The 25,967-nt window shown below is 40.3% G+C and overlaps 1 protein-coding gene across 1 annotated transcript in view; it reads left to right on the top strand.

Annotated features, from left to right (window-relative positions):
* TP73 (tumor protein p73) overlaps positions 1 to 24,594 on the top strand; it is a 35,355-nt gene extending 10,761 nt beyond the window's left edge. Inside the window, exons 3-11 of the mRNA XM_031961565.1 lie at positions 1,044 to 1,159; positions 5,281 to 5,390; positions 7,423 to 7,565; positions 10,862 to 10,950; positions 14,355 to 14,479; positions 16,269 to 16,417; positions 18,605 to 18,743; positions 20,201 to 20,294; positions 22,941 to 24,594. Coding sequence (XP_031817425.1) covers positions 1,044 to 1,159; positions 5,281 to 5,390; positions 7,423 to 7,565; positions 10,862 to 10,950; positions 14,355 to 14,479; positions 16,269 to 16,417; positions 18,605 to 18,743; positions 20,201 to 20,294; positions 22,941 to 23,261 — 1,286 coding nt within the window. The 3' untranslated portion in view covers positions 23,262 to 24,594. The remainder of the gene's footprint in view (positions 1 to 1,043; positions 1,160 to 5,280; positions 5,391 to 7,422; positions 7,566 to 10,861; positions 10,951 to 14,354; positions 14,480 to 16,268; positions 16,418 to 18,604; positions 18,744 to 20,200; positions 20,295 to 22,940) is intronic.
* Positions 24,595 to 25,967: the final 1,373 nt, after the last annotated feature.

Raw genomic sequence — 25,967 nt, 5'->3', positions numbered from 1 at the left:
AAGAACTCTGGGAGATGACTAAAATCCATTACATTGAATTCCCAGTCCCTATATTTATGCACACCTGCATTTTTGATTTCCTTCACAAGCTAATTGTACAATATTTCAGAGTCTGATTCTTTTTGTACAGCAAAATAACGTTTTGGTCATGTATTTAAAAAAAAAAAAAAAAAAAAAACAAGTCCAAAGACAAATAAGGAAACTGAAGCTCTACGGCAAGTAGAGGCTTCTAGGTTATACACCTAGTTAATAGCAGGATTAATAATAATTTGAACTAATAATAATACTTGAATTTCGTCTTGAAAATATCTGGACTAGTATTTTCTCAAGATCTGAACAATTAACGAGGGGGAAAATACCATTTCTAGTAGACGTGATCCTAGAAGGGTTTTTGGAGAAGGTAGCTTTGGATCTGGGCCTTGAAGGACAAGTATAATTTTCCTGGAGGTAGAGATGACACTAGGAGGATTCATTGGGCATTCTAGGTATACAGGATAGTTGAAGCGCATTCTGGGAATGACGAGGCGATCAGACTGGTTGAAACGTGCCCTGTGGCACACTCCATTGGCCATCCCTGCACTGCCACTCACTATCTTGGCAACTCACTAGATTTTTCTGGACTTTGGCTTTGTCATCTGTCAAATGAGGGACATGGTCCTGTCTCTAATCCTATGATTTTATAACCCAATGGCTAAACAGAGGAAATTCTAGAAAGACAAGTTTGGTTCACATTGTGAAGGGCCTTGGGACTCTAGGCTAAAAACCTGAAGTTTCTTCAATGGGCACTTAAAAACTTGCAAAGTTTTAAACAGGAAGAATGACCTGATCAGAGCTAGGAATAATAAAAATTAATTTGTCCGAGGATTAGACAGAGGAGCTGTTTCTGTTGTGATGGCCCAGCACAGAATAACACCTCCTGGGGTTCACTGTAACCTGGCCTCTTAGAGCCCAGCTTTGGAAAGGGAATAGGGCTGGGAGACAGAATGCATGCTGGTGAGCCCAGGATTGGATGCTTCTGCTGACTCTGAGCTCTGTCCCGGCAGGACAGTCAGCCCCGGCGAGCCACCTCATCCGGGTGGAAGGCAGCAACCTCTCTCAGTATGTGGACGATCCCGTCACCGGGCGACAGAGTGTGATGGTGCCATATGAGCCACCCCAGGTAAACTTTCACTTGCCTGAAGCCCAGACAAGTTAGAGGGTTTACCTTAGTTACCCAATCTTTCATGAGAAAGAAGGTCTTGCTTGCTTAGACGACCTCATTGCAGTGTCTCTGGGCCCAGCCAAGTCAGCCCTTGCGGTTCCCTTCCAAGATAAACAACTCCGCTTTCTTTAGCTTGCTGTCCTCCTGAACCCATTTTCCCATCCTTCCCTTATTTCTCCTATCTAGAGACACTGCATTCAGTTCTGGCGAACATATTTTAGGAAAACATCCACAGGAAAACTAATTGTGATGTTCATGGTCCTGGAATTGATAATATTGGGGAAAGAGGGCAAGGGAATAGACATTAATAGGGTTCCTACCCTATGCCAGGCACTGTGCTGAGTGCCTTCACAAATATCCTCTCATTTGATCCTCACAACAACTCTGAGAAGTGAGTGCGATCCCCATTTTACACTTGAGCAAATTAAAACAAAGCGAGGTAACGTGTCTGAGGCTTTTGTAAATTAACATGTATTTTTTGTTCACCTTTGTCCAGCTTCAGTGTCCACATATTTGGGCCATCTTCCATCTCCTTTTGTAGAATATTGGTCCGTTTGGTTGACCCAGGGCCCTGTTCCTCAAGATTATGGAACCAGGGGTAGAGAAGATGGGAATGAGGGGGAAATTGTGGACAAGACCTGGGTTCAAGTATTAACTCCCAATTAACTCTGCAAGCATGGAAGGGTCTTTTTTCTACATTTTTGACCTCAGTTTTCTGCTCTGAATCAAGGGCACTGGAATAAAAGAGCCCTTTTCGTGTAAATTTTACAAGCTTACAAGTAAGACTTAGCTCGCCCTCTAGTGGTGTCGAATGGCATCGCGCACTTAGTACTGTGCTGTTTTCCAACCAACTGCCCAGCGTGGGGGAGCAAGGATTGTTGTTATTGTTTGTCCTTCGTTGTCGAAGAGGACCATGACATGAGGGAGGGGATGCTGTGACATGCAAGTGAATTGAATGTAAATGAAGGAAGGATGTGCAAAGTCACCTGCCTCAGTTTCTCCTCCAAAGCCATCTGGGTCCAGTGGCCAGATGTAGATCAGGATAACTGGACATGGCCCTGGATGCAATGGGAGACCTTGGACCTTAATATTTAAGGTATTCAAAAGCTCTAGAACCCAATAATGAACTTACCAGGTGACTTTACAAAGCACTTTAAGATTTGTAGAGTATTTTATGTGGATTCCACAAGATGGAAATTGAGGTTAAGTGATTTTCCTTTGGTCGTACAGCTAGGAAGAGGTGCTAGGTCAGATCCAGTTCTTCCTAATCCTAGGAATGTTCCCTAAATGTCTGACCCAGAGTTGTAGAGCTTAGTCTTGGTTCTAACTCATTATATGGTTAAATTTCCTTTTGGTTTCTCCATCTTTGAAATTCCTGGGAAGTAGGGGTTCCTTGTGGTTGATGATAAAAGTAAAGGTTCTGAGTGGTGATCAGTGCCCTTATGTTTCTAATATCTCTTCCCAGCCCTGACGTTCTAGGGTTCTTCTGCTTCTAATAGCCTATGATCTAGACCCCTCTTACTTCTAATATTCTATGTTCCAGGACTTCTCCCTTTTCTGATAATTCTGTCTTCTTGCAATCTGCACCACATTTGATATTCCACCTTCTTAAGATCTCTCCAAGATCCGTTTTTCTAGGTCCTAAAGATCCTTCCAACTCTGACATTCCCTGTTCTATGGAACTTCCAATCTGGCATTCTGGGTTCTAAGAGTCCTTGCAGATTTTACATTCTCTGTTCTGGAATATAAGTTCCCTTCTGGCTCTAACTTGCTATATCCTAAGGGTATTCTCAGCCTCAGTTATCTATGTTCTGAGGCCTCTCTCAGTTCTGGCCTCTATGGCATAAGATCTTATGCAGTTACTCCTAGATTAGCCAGCCCTGGACTCTTCTGAGGTCCAATCCTGCTTCCTATTAAATATTTACAACTGAATATCCACAGGTCTCTTAAACTCAATATGTCTTTGAGTCACTGTCTTCCAAATAGAACTCATTTTAGTCTTCCCAAATGTCTTCCCTCTTCTCTTCCCACAGAGGGGCAACACCATCTCCCAGACACCCAAGCTGGAACCTGTGCCATCTGTGACTCCTTTCTCTTATTCTCCCCCTTAACCGGATTTGTGGCCAAGTCTGTCAAGCTGACCCTCCCAGTATCTCTTGTCCTTGTCCTCCCCCCTTCTCAACACCCAAACAGCTATCCCACCCCCAGTTCTCCTCGCCCTTTACCTAGATTATTGCAATACCTTCTAGTTGGTCTTCCTCTCACCCCAACCATCTCTCCTTCCTCTTGCTAAGTGTTCTTCCTGAGGGACAGCTCTGACTGCATCATATCTCTTCCTGACTCAATCCACTGTAGGCTCTCCCTGTTACCTCCAGATTTAAAAACAAAGTCCTTTTCCTAACCTGCTCCCTTCCTTCTCCCTTTGTTTTCTGAAACTCTATGATCCAGCAGCATTAGCTTATTAGATATTATTCACACACGATACTCCATCCCTCATCTCCTTTGCCCAGGCTATCCCACATGCCTGGAATTTTTTTATTCTCACCTCACCTAGAATCCCTTCCTTTCCTCAAGACTTAAATTCAAATCCTCCCTTCTGATGGAAGTTTTTCCTGATTCCCCTGGCCACTTGAGCCTTTTCCCCCATGGTCCCTTTTCTCTTCTCTGCTTCCCGGTTATTTACATATTCCTATTTATTTATTTATATATTCATTCATTTATTTTTGTTTATTCTAAGGGACCTCCTACTTTGACTTTCTTTGCTCCATTTTTCCTTCCAGCTCTACCATCTTATGTATCCATGATTTGGCTAACTCGTTATTTGGTTAAATCAGGCAACTTGTGGCCAGGATTTGAGTTTCTAATACTATATAAGTTTCTGCAGAGACGGAGTGAGATCCGGTCTCATGCGTGCATTTTAATAAACACATTTATATAGCAATTTAAGACCTCAAAACATTTCACAAATATTGTCTCATTTTATACCTTGAAGTTAGACTGAGTCCTTTTTACAGCCAAGAAAGCTGAGGCAGACAAAGGTTAAGTAACTTCCTCCACTAGTAAGTGATACTGTGCAGTAAAATATTCCTGAAACCACGATCAACTATTCTATCCACTGTCTCATTTTCTCAGATATACAAGCAGACACACACGTAACCCAGTAGATCCATATATGGACCATGTAAATGGTGGAACAAAATAAACGAATTCACTCCTTTCCCCCCATGTTCTCCTCTTTTTTCTTAATTATTGAGTTACTCCTTCTTGTGTTCCAGGAGATCTAGAAGTTTTTTTACTATTAGAAACACAGGCATCTTAATTTTTCAAGCAGTGACTCGTTCTGATTCTTCTTCACAGTCCACAAGATGGTTGATTGACTTCATATGAATTCACACTTTCAGGGGCAGTCTGGTGGTTTATGCCTTTCAAAGGAGCTATTAGAGAATGCTAACCAGTTAGCCACATTATAGTTAAGACTCCAGAACAGTGTTTTACCTAACAGACAAGCAGGCAACTGGTATTTATTAAGCACTTACTAAGTGCCAGGAACTTTGCCAAGAAAATAAAAGATAGTCCCTGTTCTATGGGCAGGACTGCAGCAAGGAGGAAAAGTGAAGGGGAAAAACAAATAAAAAATACAGTTGTCTTATTAAATTCTGACAAATCAGTAGCATAGAGTTTCAAGGACTTCAGGATGCAAACCCTGAGAGCCAAAGAGCTAAAACAAGTATTAGAAAAGTTCCATTTCTGTAAAACTAATGTCTAGTTATTTCATCTCTACCATCAAAGTTTTTCATGCACAGACACAAAAACCTTTCCCCCCAAAAAAGACATGATGCTTGCAGATGAGTTTAATGGAAACTTTTTAGCGGTAACTGAGCCCCTCCCTCCAAATTTATCCTAAGCCAAAGCTGAGTTTGTCTGGGGATGAATGGGGATTGTCTTAGGCATCCCCGAAACCTGCATCTAGGCCCTCAGTCTCCTGAACTACTCAGTAGGTACTTTATGGGTTGTTGTTGTTTTTTTTAATTACTCCAATTGTATTCTATTCCTTCTTTTCTCCCTTCTCTTGAGATCAGGTGGGGACGGAATTTACCACCATCCTGTACAACTTCATGTGCAACAGCAGCTGTGTGGGAGGCATGAACCGCAGGCCCATTCTCATCATCATCACCTTGGAGACCAGAGAGTGAGTCAGATGGGAAACTTGGAATGGGTTGATGTCAGATGGGATGGGATAAAATGAAGTGAATTAAGAAGAAATGGGATAAAGGGGGATAAAAAATAACTTGGGATGAGCTAAGGTAAAGTAAGACGTAAGGTGGGGTGAGAAGAGATGGGATGGGAGGGGATGAGGTGGGGTAAGAATGGACAGAAAGGGATGAGATGTGGTAGGACTGCTTAGGTTTCATGTTGGAACCTGAGGCCATTCACTTGGGATATGACTCCATGACACAAGGAGGTTTCAAGTCAAGGTTCCCTAGTGAATTTGGGAAAAGGACTCCTTCCAACCTACTGTCCCTCTATGTATAATTTGCTGTACTCCAGGGGAAGGGAAGCACCCAGGAGCTACTTTGACAATGATAATAGTAATAATAAAAATTTATATTTATATAGTAGCTAACCTTGAAACTAAGAAAATTTACATTTCTAATCTCAAAACTCTGGACAAGTCACTTAATTCTTCTTAGAAAGTGCCACAAGCACATGATTATAAATTGCAAAGAGGGTGCAGGCAGGGTTTGGAAGAGGACAGGGGAGTTCCCTACAGAGATATCAAACCCAGACCCAGAGAAGCCCTTCCCCACAAAATTCTTCTGGCTTACTGGTCCCTTCCCCACTTGCAAATCCCATAGTTCTTTGCCTATTGTTCTAGGCTTTATTAGGTGAAGCTCATTTTTCTTTAAAAAATTTTTTTAACAATAGCTTTTTATTTTCAAAATATATGCAAAGATAGCTTTCATCATTCATCCCTGCAAAATCTTGTGCTCCAAATTTTTCTTCCTCTCTTACCCCCAACCCCTCCCCTAGATATCAAATAATCCAATATAAGTTAAACATCTTCAATTCACCTAATTTTTCACATTCACATTTCCATATTCATTGCGCTGCATAAGAAAAATCAGATCAAAATGGGGGGAGGGGAAGGGAGAGGGAGAAAAACAAGCAAACAACAACAACAAAGGTGAAAATGCAATATAGTGATCCCCATTCAGTCCCTATAATCCTCTCTCTGGATGCAGCTGGCTCTCTCTATCACAAGTTTATTGGAATTGTCCTGAATCACAGTAAAAAGAGCCATCAATCAGAAATGATCATCACATAATCTTGTTGCTGTGAACAATGTTCTCTTAGTTCTGCTCACTTAACTTAGCATCAGTTCATGTAGGCCTTCTCCAGGCCTCTCTGAAATCACCCTGCTGGCTGTTTCTTATAGAACAATAATATTCTATACCATTCATACACCATAACTTATTCAGTCATTCCCCAACTGTTGGGCGGATGCTCATTTTCCAATTCCTCAAAGCCCATTTTTCTTATCTCCAAAATGAAGAATTTGGACTAATTTTCCAGAATGTCCCTTCCAGCTCTTATAAACTAATAACTTTATTTACTTGATTTCTCTTTTTCTCAGAATGGAAAACAATTTTGTAATCACAGACCTGTTTTAATGCCTTCCAAGTATTTGCAGCCACTAGGGTGATGGCCTTCCCAGGGACAGCTCCTAAGCACTGAAACATTACTGGAGAGAGGGAGGGAAGACAGATGACAACCAGAGTTCAATTTTCTACTCAGCTCCCTATTACTTGTTTTACTTTTGCTCAGTCTATTCACCTTTCTCGGTCTCAATTTCTTCATCTGTACAAATGAGGGACTGGAAGTCTTGGGCCTCCGAGGTCTTGTCCTTTGGTCCTAGTAGATTCATTAGATGAGGGTTTGAATCATCTCAGTTACTGGTGACGAGAATGGGTCATTTCACTATTTCAAGGCCGAATGCCCTTATGTCCATTTCTACTCCTTTCCCTTCTTTGTCTCTCTAAAAAAAAACCAGGAGGGAAAGGACCAAAAAAGTGATGTTGCCATGGCCACTTCTGACTGGTGATCTGCTTGGGGGGAGGGGAAGGTTGGTGGGGGCAATGGGTAGGAGTGTGGAGACTCTCGGTATTGTTCATGCCCCAGAGATGCTCAGGAATGAGTTCCTGCTTCTCTTTGCCTGACAGTGGGCAGGTTCTGGGCCGGAGATCCTTCGAGGGACGGATCTGTGCCTGTCCTGGCAGGGACCGAAAAGCAGACGAAGATCATTACCGGGAACAGCAGGCTCTGAACGAGAATGCAGCCAAGAATGGTAACGCTACCAAGCGCAGTAAGTCTCGCCCCTTGGTAGGAAGTTTTAATTCATTGATTCAATCCAACGAGCCTTTATTAAGTGTCTGCCTCATAGCGGGCACTGGGGATACAAAGCCAAAATTAACCAGAGACTGAAGCTCAAGAGAACAGAGGGTTGTCCAAGATGACTTGAGTGTCATCTGCAGAGAATTGATGTTGAATCCAATGGATGAATTGAAACAATTTGAATAGAAACTTCTAGTGGTAAATAAATTTCTGCTTTTTAGGCTCTTTGAAAGCCATAGTTGAGTTAAACTGAGAATAAATTGGCCAAGAAAGAGTAGTAGGAATGGGGTACAAGACCACCAGCCTTGAAGTACAATCATACTAAGGGAATTAGATATGGTGGTGATCCAGCAACAGAGGGTGAAAAGATGTCAGGCAAATTGAAGGGAAAGACAAGAGAAAGAGATTCTGAAGAGGAAAGATATCAAAAATATAGGGATAGTCAGCAATGTCATATTTGTAGAGAAGTCAAGAGGTCTGAGAAAAGTCCTTGAGAGCTTGATCAAGAGATCACTTGTGATAAGGCAGTTTCATTTGAATGTTGGAGTGGGAAGCCAAAATGTAAAGGGATTGAGAAGTGAATAGGGAGGAAATGGAGGCAGAGGGTAAGCAGTTTTCTCAAGGAGTCCGGCTGTGACAGAGAAGGGAGCAAGAGAATGATACTCACAGGAATGGTGGGATCTAAAATTTGTGGGTATTTTTTAAAAGAGGAGAAGTTGGGAATATTTGTAACTTTATAGAAGAAGGAAGGATGGGAGGGAGTAAGAGGAGAATGAAAGAAAAAAGGAAGGAAGAAAAAGAGAAGGAGGGAAGGAGGAAGAAGAAGAGAGAGGGAAGAAAGGAAGGACATTATGTACAGTACATATTTGTGGGGGTGGGTATGTGTATGCAGAGAGAGAGAGACAGATGGATGAATGGCCATTCTGCATAGGTAGAAGGTGTTTCTTCCCTTGAGAATTCCTTATCATAGTTTGAAACCAAATATAATTTATGTAATAATACTAACCTCTCATTAGATTACCTATTAAGAAAAACCACTTGTTACATAATATATGATATTCAGTGATATATATATATATTTATGCCACATCTCACACACACACACCCACACATACACACATACACACACACACTTGTAGCTTACTGTGGCAGTTCTGTGGAAGACATAGTGGATGGGAGAAGACCTGAAGCATGAGACCCTATTAGGAGCCCATTCTAGCTGATGGTGGTGGGCTATACCCATCGTTCCTGCTCCTGGGGAGGCTGAAACGGGTAGATTGCTTGAAAATGGAATCTCTGAGCAGTAGGAGACTAAGCTGTTGGTGCATCACACTATGTCTGACACCAGTATATTGAGCCTCTGGCACTGAGGGGGTCCCCAGGCTGGAAGGACAGGGCAGGTTAAAACTTCTCGTGCTGGTCAGTAATGGGATCTGCCACTAGAATGGCTATTGCATTTCCAGCCCCAGCAAGATAGGGAAATTCAGTCTCAAAAAGGGAAGCTGATTACATTAGTCCAGGTGAGAGCCTGTGTTGGAAAGTTAAGCACGTGAATGGAGAGGAGACTAGGCAAACAATGCTGAAGAGAAATAGGATTGAGGAGACTTGGCAACTGAAAGTTGCATAGATAGTTGAACATATTATATAGTTGCATATATTATATATATAGTTGCACATATATAATATGTGCAACACGTACATAGTTTCATATATTATATATGGCTGCATATATTATATTTATAGTTGTATATATTATATAGTTGCATATATGTAGTTGCACATACATGTGCACATATTATATATACATATATAGCTGCATATATTATATATATATATAGTTGTGTACATTATATAGTTGCATATATGTAGTTGTACATATATATGCACATATTATATAGTTTCATATTATATATATAGCTGCGTATATTATATTTATAGTTGTGTATATTATATAGTTGCATATATGTAGTTGCACATATATATGTGTACATATTATATAGTTGCATATATTATATGTAGCTGTGTATATTATATGTGGATATATTATATATGTTGCATATATTATATGGTTGCATACACATAGTTGCACATACATAATATGTACACATTATATATAATTGCATATATTATATATATAACTGTGTATATTATATATAGTTGCATCCACATGATTGCACATATATAATATGTACACATATTATATGTAGTTGCATATATTATAGATATAGGGAGTAAGGGAGAGAGGAGCTGGGATGATTCTGAGGCTGTGAAACTGGGCAACTGGAAGGACAGTGGTAGCCTTGACAGAAAGGAAGTGCCATAGTCCTAGCAAAGACAGACAGCTGGGGGCCCGATGGGTAGAGTATTGCACCCAGCTTCAGGAAGAAATGCTTCCTCTGGCTTTTATTACTTCTGTGGCTTCAGAATTCATTTACTTCTCTGAGCCTCAGACGGGGTTCTGAATCTAGAATTTGGGAGAAGTGATACATTAGGGGCTTGATATTAATTAATGTATTAGTTAACTGAGTTTCCACATAATGGGTTTTTTTATGATTGGTACATTTAAAAACATGATGATGATGATAAGGAGGAGGAGAGGGGCCCACAGCCTTCCCCAGACTGCTCCCCAAGAGGTCCATGATGCAGAAAAAGCTCAGAACCTCCAATCCTTGGCCATCTCTGCTGAGTCACAGTCGACTTGTGCTCTTTGTCAGTGGAGGGAGTCCCCACGGCAGGAGGCCCCGAGTTAATGCAATAATAGATCCTTTGTCTCTGAGAATTAGTTCGATAGGACTGTCCAGTGCTACAGCTGAGCTTTGTGAATGCCCCCAAACTTGGGGCAAACCCCTCCCCCAGCTCCCGAAGAGGCTCTGGGCTGGCACATTGAAAGTTGTTTGCGTGACCGTCAGACACGTGGATGGTTGGATGCCTGTGTGTACTTTCTCTCCTGGGTGCATTTGTCTCTGTATAAACTCAAGCATTTGGCCATCCGTGCATGGGCCAAAGCTTCCATATTTATCCTTGCCTTGCCTCTGAAATAACTTAATGAGCTTAACATTTTTTGGAGGATTGAAATCATGACTTGGCCTTACCCCCAGTGAGGATGTTTGCAGAAATATCGACATTTTTGAGAATTGAATGGTGAGCCCCTTTCCCACCAGGATGTTACAGATTTCTGTCTTGCAGTGCCTGTGATCCCCTTCCCCTTCCCCTCCCAAACCCCTCTGCTGTCCATACTAATGAATGTTCTTTCCTGTCTCACTTCAGCATTCAAGCAAAGCCCACCTGCCATCCCTGCCCTGGTGGCCAATGTGAAAAAGAGGAGACACGGGGATGAGGAGATATACTATATGCCCGTGAGTAACCCCTGCTGGCACCAGTGCTTGCAGTTATGTGACATCTACTGTGTACCAGTAACTATAATAATAACTTTTACATAGAACCTACTATGTCCCAGGTTGGGAATGATGAAAGATTCCTGGTCAAGAAGAGTTATGGGTTTGGGGATTAAGACCAGAGATAACCTGGAAAGGCAATTTAACAAATCCAAGGAACATATATTGTGTACCTACTATGTGCCAGGTGCTTTAATAATAACTAACTTTGGTATAAATCTCACTCGACACAAATAATTATAATAATAACTTATGTAGCACTTATTATATCCTAGGAACTATAATAATAACTATTATATAATATCTACTATGTGCCAGAAATTAGTATAATAACTTTTATATAGCGTCTGCTATGTGCTAGTAACTATAATAACTTTGATATAGCACCTGCTATGTTCCAGGTACTATAATAGAAACTATTACATAATATCTGCTATGTGCCAGGAACTATAGTAATAATTATAAAAATAAATAATAATAACATAGTACCTACTTTGTCCCAGGAACCAAATAAATGGTCCCAGGAATCATATTATATAATACCTTCTATGCACCAGTAACTATAATAACTTTTCTATAATACCTACTATGTCCCAGGAACTATAACTATTACATAGCACTTACTATGTGCCAGGAACTATAATAATCACTTTTATATAGTACCTACCGTGTTCCAGGAACTATAATAATAACTATTTGATAATATCTACTTTGTGCCAGGGACTTAACAATAACTTTCATGTAGCACCTACTCTGCAGGTGTTCCCAGGAATTATAATACTACTATATATTATTATACTATATAATATATTATAATTACCCAGGAATTATAATACTAATATATAACATCTACTATGTACCAGTAACTGTAATAATAACTATTTGATAATATCTACTTTGTGCCAGGGACTTAACCATAACTTTCACGTAGCACCTACTCTGCAGGTGTTCCCAGGAATTATAATACTATTATATATTATTATACTATATAATATATTGTAATTACCCAGGAATTATAATACTAATATATAACATCTACTATGTACCAGTAACTGTAATAATAACTTTTATATAGTACTTACTATATCCCAGGAACTATAATTATAACTAACTTTTATGTAGCACCTACTATGTGCCAGGAACTGTGCTAACCACTTTACAGTTTCACCCTTACAACAACCCTAGGGTATAGGGTGCTATTTTTATACCCGTTTTACAGATAAAGAGACTAAGGGAAACAGAGTCACAGATTTGAATTCAGGTCTTCCTAGCTCTTGGCCCAGTGCTTTGTTTACTGTGGCACCCCCTAACTGCTCCAGCTCTGCTAGATCCTGAGAGTCTGAAGACAGTAATAATTGGCTTCAAGGAGCCTATATTCTGTTCCAAGAGAATTGTTTCACTGAACCAACTTTTAGTCAAAGAGGAATTTTAGGCAATATAAAAACAAAAGGTATCAATAAAAATGATTTTTTTTAAAAAAAAATCAAAACAAAGCATATAATTAAATACTTTCCATGGGCTGTGTACTATACTAGATGCTGCAGAGGCAAAACTGGACAGTCCTTGCCCTCACAGAACTTACACTCTATTGGGGGAGACAGTTCCTGCAAGATTAGAAGCTACAAAATGTGCATCGAATAAATAGAGAGGAATTTTGGAGGAAGGTTTCAGGAGGAAGGTGCTAGAGCTCAGTTTGGAAGAAAACTAGGAATTCCTATTGGTTGATATGAAGAGGAAATATATTCTAGGTGTGGGGTATAGCTTTGCCAAAGACACGGTGATGGGAGATACATGTGAAGAACATGAAATCTTGGGGTAATTAAGGAAAAATACATGATACAGAAAAAGTAGGAATATTTGAGGAAGGCGAGACCTCCACTTATGGGGCAGTCTTTGGAATTGATCTTGAGTTGAGTCTTGATGGGAAGGAATCCAAAAGATCCAGATGAGAAGAGGGCGTATCTCTGGCCCAGGAGAAGGCCTCTGTGGGCACTAAGGCAAGAGGGATCATGACTGAATTGGAAAAAGTGTGAAAGGCAGTAACTGATGTAAGTTAAAGTAGGAATGATAGGTTGGCGCCATATTGAAAAAGACCTTAGACCCCAGGCTAAAAAGTTTATCTTATAAATAACAGGGAGCCACTGGAGATTTTTGAGTCTCCATTGTCCAGTAAGACCTCCACCTTAGGAAGATGGGGAGGATAACTGTGGAGGATGAATGGGATTAGAGAAAGCAGCTAGGATGCTAATGTGTAGGCAAGATGGATGAGGTCTACACAAGTAAATAATAATTAAGCATTTTGATGTGTTGATTGTATATGTATAATCTCTATCAGATTGCTTGCTTTCTTGGGAAAGGGAAAAGGAAGAGAGGATGCAGAAAAATTTGCAACTCATAAAAAGAAAATAAAAACTATCTTTGCATGTAATTAGGAAAAAATTAATGTTAAGTGGAAAAAAGAAAAGGGAAAAAATAAGCATTTCTATGTGTCTAGCACTGAACTATCTGTTATAGGGGATAGGAAAAAAAACATGGACTACTTTAAAGGCATCTACAATCTAATTGAGGAAATAAAATCAATGTGGTTCCAAACATACTGGAGAACAGTATCCCACAAGGTGGGATAAAAATGTTCAATTTAGTGATTCAGCTAATATAAGTTCTCTGGTGACACAGGAAAGAGGAAAAATTATTTTGGGGTCAGGGAGTCAGGATTCATTGAGTCTTGGGATGATGAGTAGGTCTTGGAAGTGAGGAACAAAGGAGATACAATTCTGGGTAGTTTAAAGTGTGATCCAAGAACATGACATGTCCAAAAGCTGTGGAAGATAACAAACTAGAAGGAGGAATAGCCAATAGGTCCCCCTCCTTAGAGAGCAGGAAGGAAAAAGGACTAAAGTTGGCCTTTTTCCGACAGAGTAGGAATGTTTAGGGCAGCAGACAGAGGTTGAAGTCAGGGGGCACTGAGAGAATTTGTCACTGTTCAGTGGCTTTAGCTGTGTCTTGACTCTTCCTGACCCCATTAGGAGTTTTATTAGCAGAGATACTGGAATTGTTTGCCATTTCTTTCTCCAGCTCATTTTACAGATGAGGAAACTGAGGCAAACGGTAAAAAGATTTACCCTGTAAGTGTCTAATAAGTGTTTGAGGCCATAGTTGAATTTTTCCTGCTTTTTGGACCTGCCTTTCCTTCCCAATTCACCTATCATGGGAACCCATCTACAGGTTCAAGTCATCCCAGCCCTCTCTTTTCTTTGGGTGTCCCAAGTCTTAGACCTGAATCTAGTCCCATGCATAAGAACAAAGGGTAGCCTATTCACATATAAGGCGGGGCTTATCTCTGTCCTCATTTGCTTCCAACTCAGGTGCGTGGCCGGGAGAACTTTGAAATATTGATGAAAATAAAGGAGAGCCTGGAACTCATGGAGCTGGTACCTCAGCAATTGGTTGACTCCTATCGGCAGCAGCAGCAGCAGCTCCTCCAAAGGCCGTGAGTACTAGTTATTCCTCCTCTTTCACCTCTGACCCTTTTCTCATTCACTTCTCCATCCACAGGTCCACATAACTATCCACAATGCATCCATCTAGCCACTATTCTGTATATCCATCCATCCATTCATCCCCCTGTTTCTTCATCCATCCATCCACTCACTCATCCTACCTCTCCATCTGTCTTTCCATTCATCCTCTTTTCTATTCCTCTATCCATCCATTCATTTATCCCTCCTATTTCTTCATCCATCCATTCAGTCATCCCATTTTTCCATCCATCTCTCCATTCATCTTGCCTTCTATACATCCATCCATCTATCCTATCTCTCCATCTGCACATCCATTTATTGTCCTATATCTCCATCTAATTCATCCTCTTCTCTCTTCATCCATTCTCCCCTCTATACATCTATTTGTCTATTCTCTCATATGCACATCCATCCTCCACTCCACCCATCCATCCTCTTGAAGGCTCTAGTTATTTAGCTAATAAAAGGTAACATTATGTATATACTACTTACTCCTGGGGTCAGTCACTTAACCATTTTGAACTTTATTTCTTCATCTGTAAAATGTGTACTGTAATAATTGTACCGCCTACCTCATGAAGTTGTGAGGGAAGCACTTTGCAAACCTGTTTCCAAAAACCTAAAGGCAGTATCATCAGCAGCAGTCACAATCACCACATCATTACGACCACCATATTTGTATAGGAAGACTCTAAGAACAGACCTACTGACGGGCAGTGTGTTACCATCCACAGTCAGTGTAGCTCAAGCTAATTACAAGCAGGTCAGCCATTACATTATTAGTTTTCTCAGCCATAGCAACTCACAAAAAGTGTTACCACTTGAAATCTGTATCTAAGGAGACTGTGTCCCCTGAATATTATGGAGCCTTAAAATATTGACAGAGAATTAAAAGAAAATCAAAGACATACAAAGAGTTTTGTAAGGTCGGAGGAATGAAAGATCATTTTATTTATTTGATCAATTCACTCAACAATTTATTGATTTATTTGGGAGGCGATCAGAATGAAGTGAATTGATCAAAGTCAGGCAGCTAGTTAAGTATCTGAGGCTGGATTTGAAGTGAGGTCCTCCTGACTCTAGGGCTGGTGCTCTATCCTCCCTATCATAACAAGCACTTATTAAGATCTCTTTTATGCTGGGCTGAATACTGGAAAAATAAGGACAAAAACAAGAAACATCCTGTCTTGCCTTCATTTTACTGGGATGATGAATGTATGTACATAGATTCTGGGTGTGTAATTTTAAATGAATGTATAGATGTATGTGTGTGTATGTATGTATATATATATATATATATATATATATATATATACACACACGTATATATATATGTATATATATAAAATTATATATTATTATATATGTGTGTATACGTATACACATATATATGTGTGTATACATATACATAACAATATTGACCACAATGTCTACATCTGTCTAGGTAGATATAGCTATATATCCATGGTCACTGGAAATTTTGCAGAAAGAATCAAAAGAGGCTCCTTTAGGACATTACTAGAACTGACCCTTGGAGGGAACCAAAGATTAGGAAAGACAGAAGTCAGGAGGAGAGCATTCCAAGCAAGAGACAAAGGCTGGGAGATGGGAGAAGTCGGCCAATTTGGTAGAACGTGGAAGTGTGTTAGGGAGAGCAGTAGGAAACCTGTCTAAAAAATGAGATTGAGGGTTCAAAGAAAGTTTTCCTGGGTTTACAAGTGTGACAGATTATCTTTTTTTCTTCCCATTTCCTGTTAGGAGTCACTTCCAGTCTCCTTCTTATGGCCCGGTCCTCTCGCCAATGAACAAAGTCCACGGGGGAATCAACAAACTGCCTTCAGTCAACCAGCTCGTGGGGCAGCCTCAGCAGCATAGCTCTGCTGGAGGGCCCAACCTGGGGCCCATGGGTAAGTCTGCTTTGATGGTAGTACCGTGAGGCAGAGAACTCTAACACAGGAGGAAAGGAAGAGTAGCCCTCCGGATGGTAGGATGTCCAGTCAAGAGTCAGATAAAGAATCAGGCTAATGAATGCGAATGGACGGGCTGGTGGAGACTGTCCAGAAATATAAGCATTGAAAAAGCCCTTGCCCTCTTGGAGCTCACAGTCTGAAGATATGCATAGAAATAAGTATAATTCAAAATAGAAAAGGATGGGAGGGGGATAGGAGAGATACACTGGCACATCACCCATGAGATATTGGGACATCTTTGTGCCCTGCACTCAAGGCACTCAACTATACCCAGTAGGAGAAAAAAAGAATGTGAGTTTGTAGTATTAGTCAGCTCCCTCTGGCTGTCTCCTTGGTACGTGAAGCCTTGTTGATTTTTTTTATTGTATTCTTATTAATATCTCCTTACAATGAGGGGTTCAATTTTTTGTCACTTCATTTCAATAAGTCTTATCAGTTACATGAATATTTACTATTAAAATATGAATTTCAACAATTAGGAACCAGCTTTCGTGTGCAATATATTAGAGATGCAAAGATGAAAAATATCAGTTTTTATCTTTAAGGAATTTATTTGCCTTTTTAGGGGTGGGGAGGTGAGGATGTGACTTGTACTTAGGTGAACTATGGGGTAGAGTATGAAGAGGAGAAGGAAACGTCAAGTCACTTCATTTCTTGAGGATCTGTTATACTCCAGAAATTTGTTTGTATCCACAATACAAATAAATTTTCTTAAGAAACTACTTTAAAAGGGGGGATCATTCTGAATACAATGTCCTTTTTTTTGATATATGCTTTCTTGAAATGGAAATTTATTGTTAAATATTTTGAATCTTCCCTGATGTTCTGCTTTTTTTTCTATTTTGTATTTGTTTTAAATATATAAATACATTTTTAAAAAGAGTTGGAAAAAAAAAAAAAGAAACTACTTTATTGGGACAGCTAAGTGGTGCAGTGGATAGAGCACCAGCCCTGAAGTCAGGAGGACCTGAGTTCAAATCCGATCTCAGACACTAAATACTTCCTGGCTCTGTGACCCTGGGCAAGTTATTTAACCCCAGTTGCCTCAGCAACAACAAAAAAAAAAAAAGAAGAAGAAAAAGAAACTACTCTAGGTCAAGCCCTGTGGGAGGCACAGTGGCCAAAAAATGAGACAGCCCCCTGCCTTCAAGAAGATTATTATCTTCTTGATAATGCCATTCAGATAAAATACTTAACAAATATTATGGAAAGGAGAGGAATCTTCTTAAATCATGGAGGATTGAAGGAGACAATTCCTACAAGTGGAATGAGAAAGGAGTGAGCTCAGGCTTGGAAGGTGATCGCTCCCATATGGATAAACCGAGATGGGAGAGTACAGAACAGATACTATAATTCGAAGTAGAAAAGGCTGGGTGGGTAGGAGAAATAGAAGCAAATGGACTTTTTAGAAACTATATACATGACTTCTTGGCCCTAAGGGGGCCCGTGTACCCAGATTAAAAGGTGAAAGGCAACTTTCTTTTGTTTTTTGATGTTTGTTTTGTTTTGATTCTCCAAAAGGATTTGGGAGGAGGAAATAGTCAGTTCATTATAACTCAAAGTAGAAAAGACTGGTGGGTAGGAGAAATAGAAGCAAATGGACTTTTTAGAAGGTTATATACATGCCTTCTGGGCCCTAAGGGAGCCCATGTGCCTAGAAGAAGTGAAAGGCTACTTTCTTCTGTTTTTTTTGTTTTATTTTGTTTTGATTCTCCAGAAGGACTGGGAATAAGGAAATATTCAGTCCACTTTCCATTTTGATTTGAGGATCCACCATTTCAATAAGCATTTATTAAGTGCTAAAATCTAAAGATAGAGTGAAATAAATGGTTCTTGGCTGAGAGGAGCTTACAGTCTGAAAGGGGAGCCAATCTGTACACATACAAGTAGATGGAGAATACTAGTAAAATGAATATAAGGTCCTTTGGGAAGAGTATGTTGCAGAGAGCAGGATCCTGGAAGAGATCAACATGCTTTGAAAGAAAGGAGGGACACAAAGGAGCTAGTAGATGATCTATAATGAATATCAGGAGGTCTCTTCTCCCTACTTCCCCAGTCTCTCCCAGTAAAGCAAGGGGTTTTCCTTCTCTCTTTGCCAATAGATTTTACTGTTTCTGTCCACAGGTCCTGGAATGCTGAACAGCCACAGTCACCCCATGCAGTCCAATGGTGAAATGAATGGTGGCCATACCTCTCAGTCCATGGTCTCAGGGTCACACTGCACCCCTCCTCCCCCATACAATGCTGACCCCAGCCTCGTCAGGTACACCTTTCTCTGGGCCCCTCCCGTGTGGCATGTGGACTGTGTGGTAGCTTTTCTTTCCAGCTCTATCCCCCTCCACCCCAGCTTGGCTCATCTGCTAACCTTAGAACCTGTCTGCTGCTATATCTCCACTAACTGGTCATCAGTTTCAACTGAGAAATCACTGCACATCCATTGCTGCCCAAGTCATTCTTACCCTGGAACTGAGGAGAATTCTAGCTGTTGCCTGGCTATGCCGGCTTCAGTTCACTTTGAACATTGAGAAACTTCCCTTTTCCCATTATTAAAAATGCATCCTCCTGTTGAAATTGGAAGAGCAGGACACCAGCTGCTTCCTTCTGCCTTAGTTCTCAACAGCCAAGCTCACTCCCTTCCTCCCAAGCAAACCAAGGGGATTGTGGAGATTTCAGGCCAATTTTTTTATAAGACTTGTAAAAGTGAGACCTAACCCACAAACCTTTCTCTGGATGACAGGGATCAGAACTGTGATTCAAAGGAGGATGTGTTGAGCACATTAACAAACCATTTCAAGGGTGTGTGGTTCAACTTGCCCAGAGACTTTTGGGATACATGGTACAGAGCAGTCAATAAATAGTTTCACTGGTTCACAAGTGTTTGATGTGAATGGAGTCCTTTATTCAGCGGGAGTAGGGAGCTGAAGAGTAGGATGGGAAGTATAAGAAAGAGGACATTATACTCATATTCCAGGAGATTCCTGTCTACCTGGGCTCCAAGGAAGTCTTGCATGTTTGATTTTTAATTGGTCTGGAAGAGGATAAAGCTTGGAAAAAGATAAAGGCTCCGGACCCTAGGCAATGACCATTGTATAGAAAAGTGCCCTGGGTCTTCAGAATTTCTGTCCTTGTACAAAAAATGGCGGGCTGGTCTGTGGGCTGGGTTAGCCACAGCAGCAGTCCCAATAGGGAATTTAAGTGGGTAGATAGCTAGTGATGAGACTTAGTGTAGGCAAAATAGCCCATACGGTAGGGTCCATTTTTCCCTATACCATCCACAGAGTAGTAGTGGAGTCTGAAAAGAGAAGATAATTCCAGATGTTGGAAAAGACTGACAAAGAGCTTCAATTTAGCTTATTCTTATCATTTATCTTTGTGAAAGAGAGAGAGAGTCTAAGTTCAAATCTTCATTCTTCCATTCACTTCTTATGTGACCTTTATGGCTGAGGAAGAGGGAGGGTATAAAGAGCTGAGCATGAACTTAATGCCATTGCTATTTCTCCATATTTAAGTTTTCCCAAAGTTTGATGTGTCACTAGTCCTGAGCCTTGGAGGTTGTGTTAAATGAGGAAGCCCAAGGAGAAATCCCAATGCCTGTCACTGATAAGAGCCAGCCCATTCCCTAAGAGTTTACAGGTCCCACCCATCCTGGTGATGTATGAAGTCAGAGCTTCTGTACCTAAAAAGTTAACATCACTTTATTTTCCCAACCTCTTTCTTCAGTTTTTTAACAGGACTGGGGTGTCCAAACTGCATCGAGTATTTCACATCCCAAGGGCTGCAGAACATTTACCACCTGCAGAATCTAACTATAGAGGTAAATGCCTTGGGCATCTCTTCTTTCCATTGGATTTATCGGGTCTAAATTCCCAATACCTAGGAAAGAAAAGCAAAAACAAAGATGGGAAGAGACAGTCATGAAAAGGAAAAGAGCATCTTCCTTCCTTCCCGTCTAATGATGAGGGAAAGATCTTTCTTTTTCCATAATCCTGATTCCTATTTGAGCTTCCAATTCCTTTCTTTTTTTAAAAAAATGAATTAGGTCTTCCATTCCCCCTAAACTTGGCTATGATTTAGACTTCAAACACCAACAAATTTTGGTCCAAATAGATTGATTTGGATAAGAAAACTATGTGTAGTGAAGGAATACTGATTACATTTTGAGGTGCAACATGGCACTTCTCAAAGTTTTGGGACTCCATAGGATTTATCCACTGAGTTGCTGATGACATCACTGACCCTTCCCATCTTCGTGGTGTATCCTTGAGACCACATCTGGTGCAAGCTTGCAAAAACTAGAATTTCTACTTTATTATTTTATATTCATCTCAAGAGGGCAATTCCTGGGCCATATGTGATCTAATAGAAAAAACACTGAGAAATTAGCCTCTGGACACAGGTTTGATCTGGCCTGGGCTACTCACTTACCGTTTTCTCATCTGTCAAATAGAAATGCCACTATCAGCTCTATCCACTTCACGGTGGTGCTGGGATGCTTAGATGAGAGAGTGTCTATAGATTGCTTTGGAAATCTAAAGAATTAAATAAGTCATTATTGTGGTTAATGATATCATACAGAATCATACGTAACAAGTCAGAACTGGGAGGGACCTTAGAACACAAAGTCAGAACTAGGGGAAAACTTAGAACATAGAACATCCAAGATGAGCAGAAACTTAAAATATGAATGGCAATAGCTGAAAAGGACCCTAGAGCTTGGAAAGATGACAGAGATCATGTAATTCAATGTTCTCATCATCCAGAGCACTTTTATAAGTCTTAAACCATTATATAATGTGAGTTCTTAAAATGATGAATAAATTGGGACCCAAGGGTTAGGTTTTCCTTCAAGTTACATCAGTATTAGAATGCCACCAATTTACTATCATAGAACTGAGGGGGCTCTGGGATTGTGATTAAAACAAAGTGACACTACTCTTAATCTAAATAATTAAACACCATTTGTAAGCTAATTAATTGGAATATAATTCTGTTGAGTTTTCAACACAAACATACACACACACACACACATTGTTATTAAGGCTTTATCATCATTCCCTTGTTATAGCTAGGAATATTTCGCCCATATAACCCACATAGGTATAGGACTATAAGACTGACAAAGCACATTCCTATTAATGGCCTATTATATGTTATTATCCCCATTTTAAAGATGAGAAAGTGAAAGGCAGATTAAGTGGCTTGTCTTAGGTCACATAGCAATCATTAGACCTCTATTTGAACTATGTTTTCAAATTTCTACAAACTCAAATCACACCCTTGGGACTCCATGAACGTCTGCCATCTTAGTTACTTGGACACCCTCCCCACTCCTTTGGATTTATTCTACCCCGGGTTCTCCTAGGGCCATTGGCAAAGGAGAGACAGTGATTTGTCATTGGTAGCCAGGGCCAGTTGCATAGGCTCAGCCTTCAGATAACTGTCATCACTAACCCCATCAGGAAGGTAATCTGTGTGTCCAGTAACAAACTACTGCCTTCTGGCCTCCATTCTGGTGGTCCAATTCAGAAGCCTTCTGATTGCCAAATTGTGTCTGAATGAAAGTTTTAATTCTATCTCACCAAGTGTGATGCCTGTATTTCTAACATTAGTGTTGGGAATGGATTTGTAATTATATTCACTTTTCCCAAAGTTGGTCTTGAATCTATGAATTCAGTCTGTCTCCTCCTTCCCTCCATATTTTTTTAAGGGAGTAGTCTTGTGATGTCTGCAAATTATTGATTTATCACCCTTCTTGTTTTCTCTCCTCCCAGTAACATCCCAGGCCAGTGATATCCACTGGGCCTCTAGTCCTAGTCAACTTTGTCTTACATCTCTATTCAATTAGCTCTTCCTATTGGCAGCTGCTACCTGAAATTTCATTTCTATACCTGAGTTCTATTTCAATTGAAGATCCCAAATCAGATGGTATGTGGTAGTCTCTGTAAATTAGAAAAAAAAAAAAAAAAACCAACAACAACAACAGTCTTTGCCTTCTCATGCAAATGTCCTTCCTTGCTTCCTAGGGCATCTTTAGAGACACACACATTTGGTTTGTTCAAGAGAGCAGATGTCTATACTTAGAGCAGAGTTTTATTCTGGAGACTTTCTGCATGAAATCATTTAGTTAATGTTGATTGTTTTGATTGATTGATGTCCATACTAGGAGTTCTGGCATAGCTATTTGCTCTCTTAAATAATTCACATTAGTGGCGAACCCATAGGACTTTCCCACTTAACTCCTGGCATTTCTGTGCCAACATGAAGTACTTCTGTAAGCTCTCCATGGCCCGGCATGACTACGTAACTACCAATGTCTGGCTTTGCTCCAGAGTAGAGCTTCCACTTCCTATCACTAAAGACAGAAAGATATTACTCCTTTGATCCTAGTAGAATGAGAAGGGATGGTCTCCCTACTCCATCTCCTTCTAACCTTGGTGTATTTGCTCTGTGGATCTTGCAGGATCTTGGGGCCCTGAAGATTCCTGATCAATATAGAATGACCATCTGGAGGGGTCTTCAGGAGCTGAAGCAGAGCCATGACTATGGGGCCCAGCAGCTTATCCGCTCAAGTAGTAATGCTTCGACCATCTCCATTGGGAGTTCAGGAGAACTTCAGCGCCAGCGCGTGATGGAGGCTGTGCATTTCCGAGTCCGCCATACAATCACCATCCCCAACCGCAGTGGGGCGGACGAATGGGCAGACTTTGGCTTCGACCTCCCAGATTGCAAATCCCGCAAACAGTCCATTAAGGAGGAGTTTACAGATGGCGAGATCAATTGAGGATGAGGAAGGGAAGGCTGGGAGAGATCCGGGAGGGGATTGTGAGGTTCCCCCCAAACCAAACTGGCTTCCAAAGGGAAAAGGAAAAAAAAAACTCCAGGTATGGGAGATGGTGAAGAGTTTACAGCCTTAAAACCCCTGGCGAAGGTTTGGCTTTTTTTCCTTTCATTTTATGTACCCAAGACTGGAGTTTTGAGCTCTAAGCAGTTCAGGGCCAGCGAGGGTGGTCTGTCTATCTGTTGGGCCCCTCTTCCAGGAAAACATTTCTGATGTCCTTCACTTTGGGAGAAGTGCGAGGGAAAGGATGGAAGTTCCTTTAAGCAGCCCCATTCAGGATAGGCAGCCTGAATATTGTAGATATTTTGTAGTCCTGCACAGACTTATTTTGTGCATCCAAGTAATTATACAGTCCACATCATGTTTCATGGCAAGATTGATAATTTTAAAATGAGGGACAGCATCTTTCCTTGTCCTCTCCCTTCCTTGCTTCCACTCAGAAATATCTGAATGGAGAAGACCAGTGTCATCATGAAAACCTTTTGCCCTGTCAGCTTCTGTAGAGATTCTGCCAATTTTCTGACCCTAGGTAACAAGGGAATCTGCCTTCCTGATGGACTGCCAAAAAAAAAAAAAAGAAAGAAAAAAAAAGTATTTTTCAACTTCCTTGAGTTATCCACAAAGAAACTTGATTATGTTGTATTTCAAATGCTGTCTGTGTACATGTGAGCTCACCCCTGCATCTGTTCTTAAAAGGAAGTAATTGCTCTTTTCAAGCCCATTTTCAAAGTGGCTGATTCATGCCATCTTAATGAGACTTAATGAAAGTTACTCTCTAAGCTAGTTTGAGGGTAAACAAGATCCATCCAGAAGCTGTCAGTTTGACCAAGAATCATTTAATCTTTTTAGAATTTGCTCCTTTCCTCTTATATTCTGGCTTCCTTCTTTTCTATCCCAAATTCTCTGATTTCTCCCTCCCTCCCCCCAAGATGTGGTTTCTATTTGGAATCTGAATTCAGTGGGGAAAGATGGATTGCTGAAGTACTCGATCTTTTCTGGGAAACTGACCACCATATTGGAAATGCTGTGGCCCCAAACATTGACACTCAGGTGATCCCTGCTCAGCACAAAGGCAGACAGTGTATTTCTCACACTATTGGTATTTGATAAAGTGAAACATTTTTCTACATTAAAAGTTCAGGATTTTGTTTGTTTCTTCAATGTTTCATTCTCAACATGTGGCGACGGCCTCGTGCCCAGCTTTTCAGCACATTTTCAGCCAACAAAATGAGCTAAAGAAAGATTGAGAGCAAAATCTTTTTAGTAGCTTTTTATTTTCAAAATACATGCAAAGATAGTTTGCAACATTTGACCTTGCAAAACCTTGTGTTCCAAATTTTTCTCCTTCCTTTCCCCCACCCTTCCCCTAGACAGCAAAATAATTCAATATATGTTAAGCATGCAATTCTTCTATATACATTTCCACATTTATCATGCTGCACAAGAAAAAATAGATCAAAAAAGGAAAACAAATGAGAAAGGGAAAAAAAGCAAGCAAACAACAAAAAAGTTGAAAATCCTATGTTGTGCTCCACATTCAGTCCCCATGATGCTTTTTTGGGTGCAGATGGCTCTTTCCATCACAAGTCTATTGGAATTGGTCTGAATCACCTCACTGTTGAAAAGAGCTATGTCCTTGATCACAAAATCCATTCAAACATACCACCAATTTATAGGGATCTTTCAGAAGATGTGAAAATACAGTCTTGATTCCAAGTATCACAAGTCATTTGTAGGAAACACAATTACATGTTTGCAACTTAGGGATCCAGTCTGAGCTTTCTTTTCCATATATGAGCCTGAATAAATAACTTCTCAATGCTCTTGGCAACTCAATAAAATTATAAATTGAAAAAAAAAACTTGCCAATCTGCATTGGGGGAGGAAGTATCCTCATCTGGGAGTTCCCTTTACCAACAAACTCACTGGTCTGTTTTCTATCCCTATGTTCCTCTGTGGGAATAGCTTTACTGTATCATCTGTTGCCGTTTGACTCGGTAGATGGAAGGAAAGTTGGGGTGGGATGTGTGTGGAAAGATGGCATCCAGAATCAGAGAAGAAACAAAAGTTAAATGTGATATTCCAAGGGATATTTTAAAGTACTGATCCACATATTCAAACCCAAGAAGTCTTCCCAGGACAGTTCATTCACTTATTAAAGCTCTAAGTTTTGTGAATAACAAACTGTTCCTTCAAGGTGCAACATTCTATCCGGGAGGGAGAACAACCCCATACAGAAAAGTAACAATTCCAATAGTCTAATTCCTAGCTTAACCAGTTTCTTGCTAAGCAGTTTAAAAGAAATTCTTGTCCTCTTTCTGATCATGCAGTCCTTGGGCAGTGTAGTGAATACTATGGACCCTTCCTCAGATTTATGTTTTTAATTGCATATAATAAAATCCATAAATTACAAAGAAAATATGTGAAATAATAGTTATTGAAAGATTTTTAAAAGCACAAATCCACAGAGACCAAGTTGAGAATTATGGGACAAAGTTCAGCTGACTAAATGGATCATCTGAATTTCAGGGAATTCCATCAGACTGATTTCTTAAAACAGATTTTTCTCCTAGTGGCTCCATATGTATGGGAAAGGCAGAAGGGGGGTTTTCACTAGACCTCCTTTTAATAGTGTATTTGGGCTTGACT

This window comes from Sarcophilus harrisii, chromosome 3 (assembly GCF_902635505.1).
Source record: "Sarcophilus harrisii chromosome 3, mSarHar1.11, whole genome shotgun sequence".
Lineage (NCBI taxonomy): Eukaryota > Metazoa > Chordata > Mammalia > Dasyuromorphia > Dasyuridae > Sarcophilus > Sarcophilus harrisii.
The sequence above is the reverse complement of the archived record's forward strand: the minus strand, read 5'-3'. Positions and strand labels throughout refer to the sequence as shown.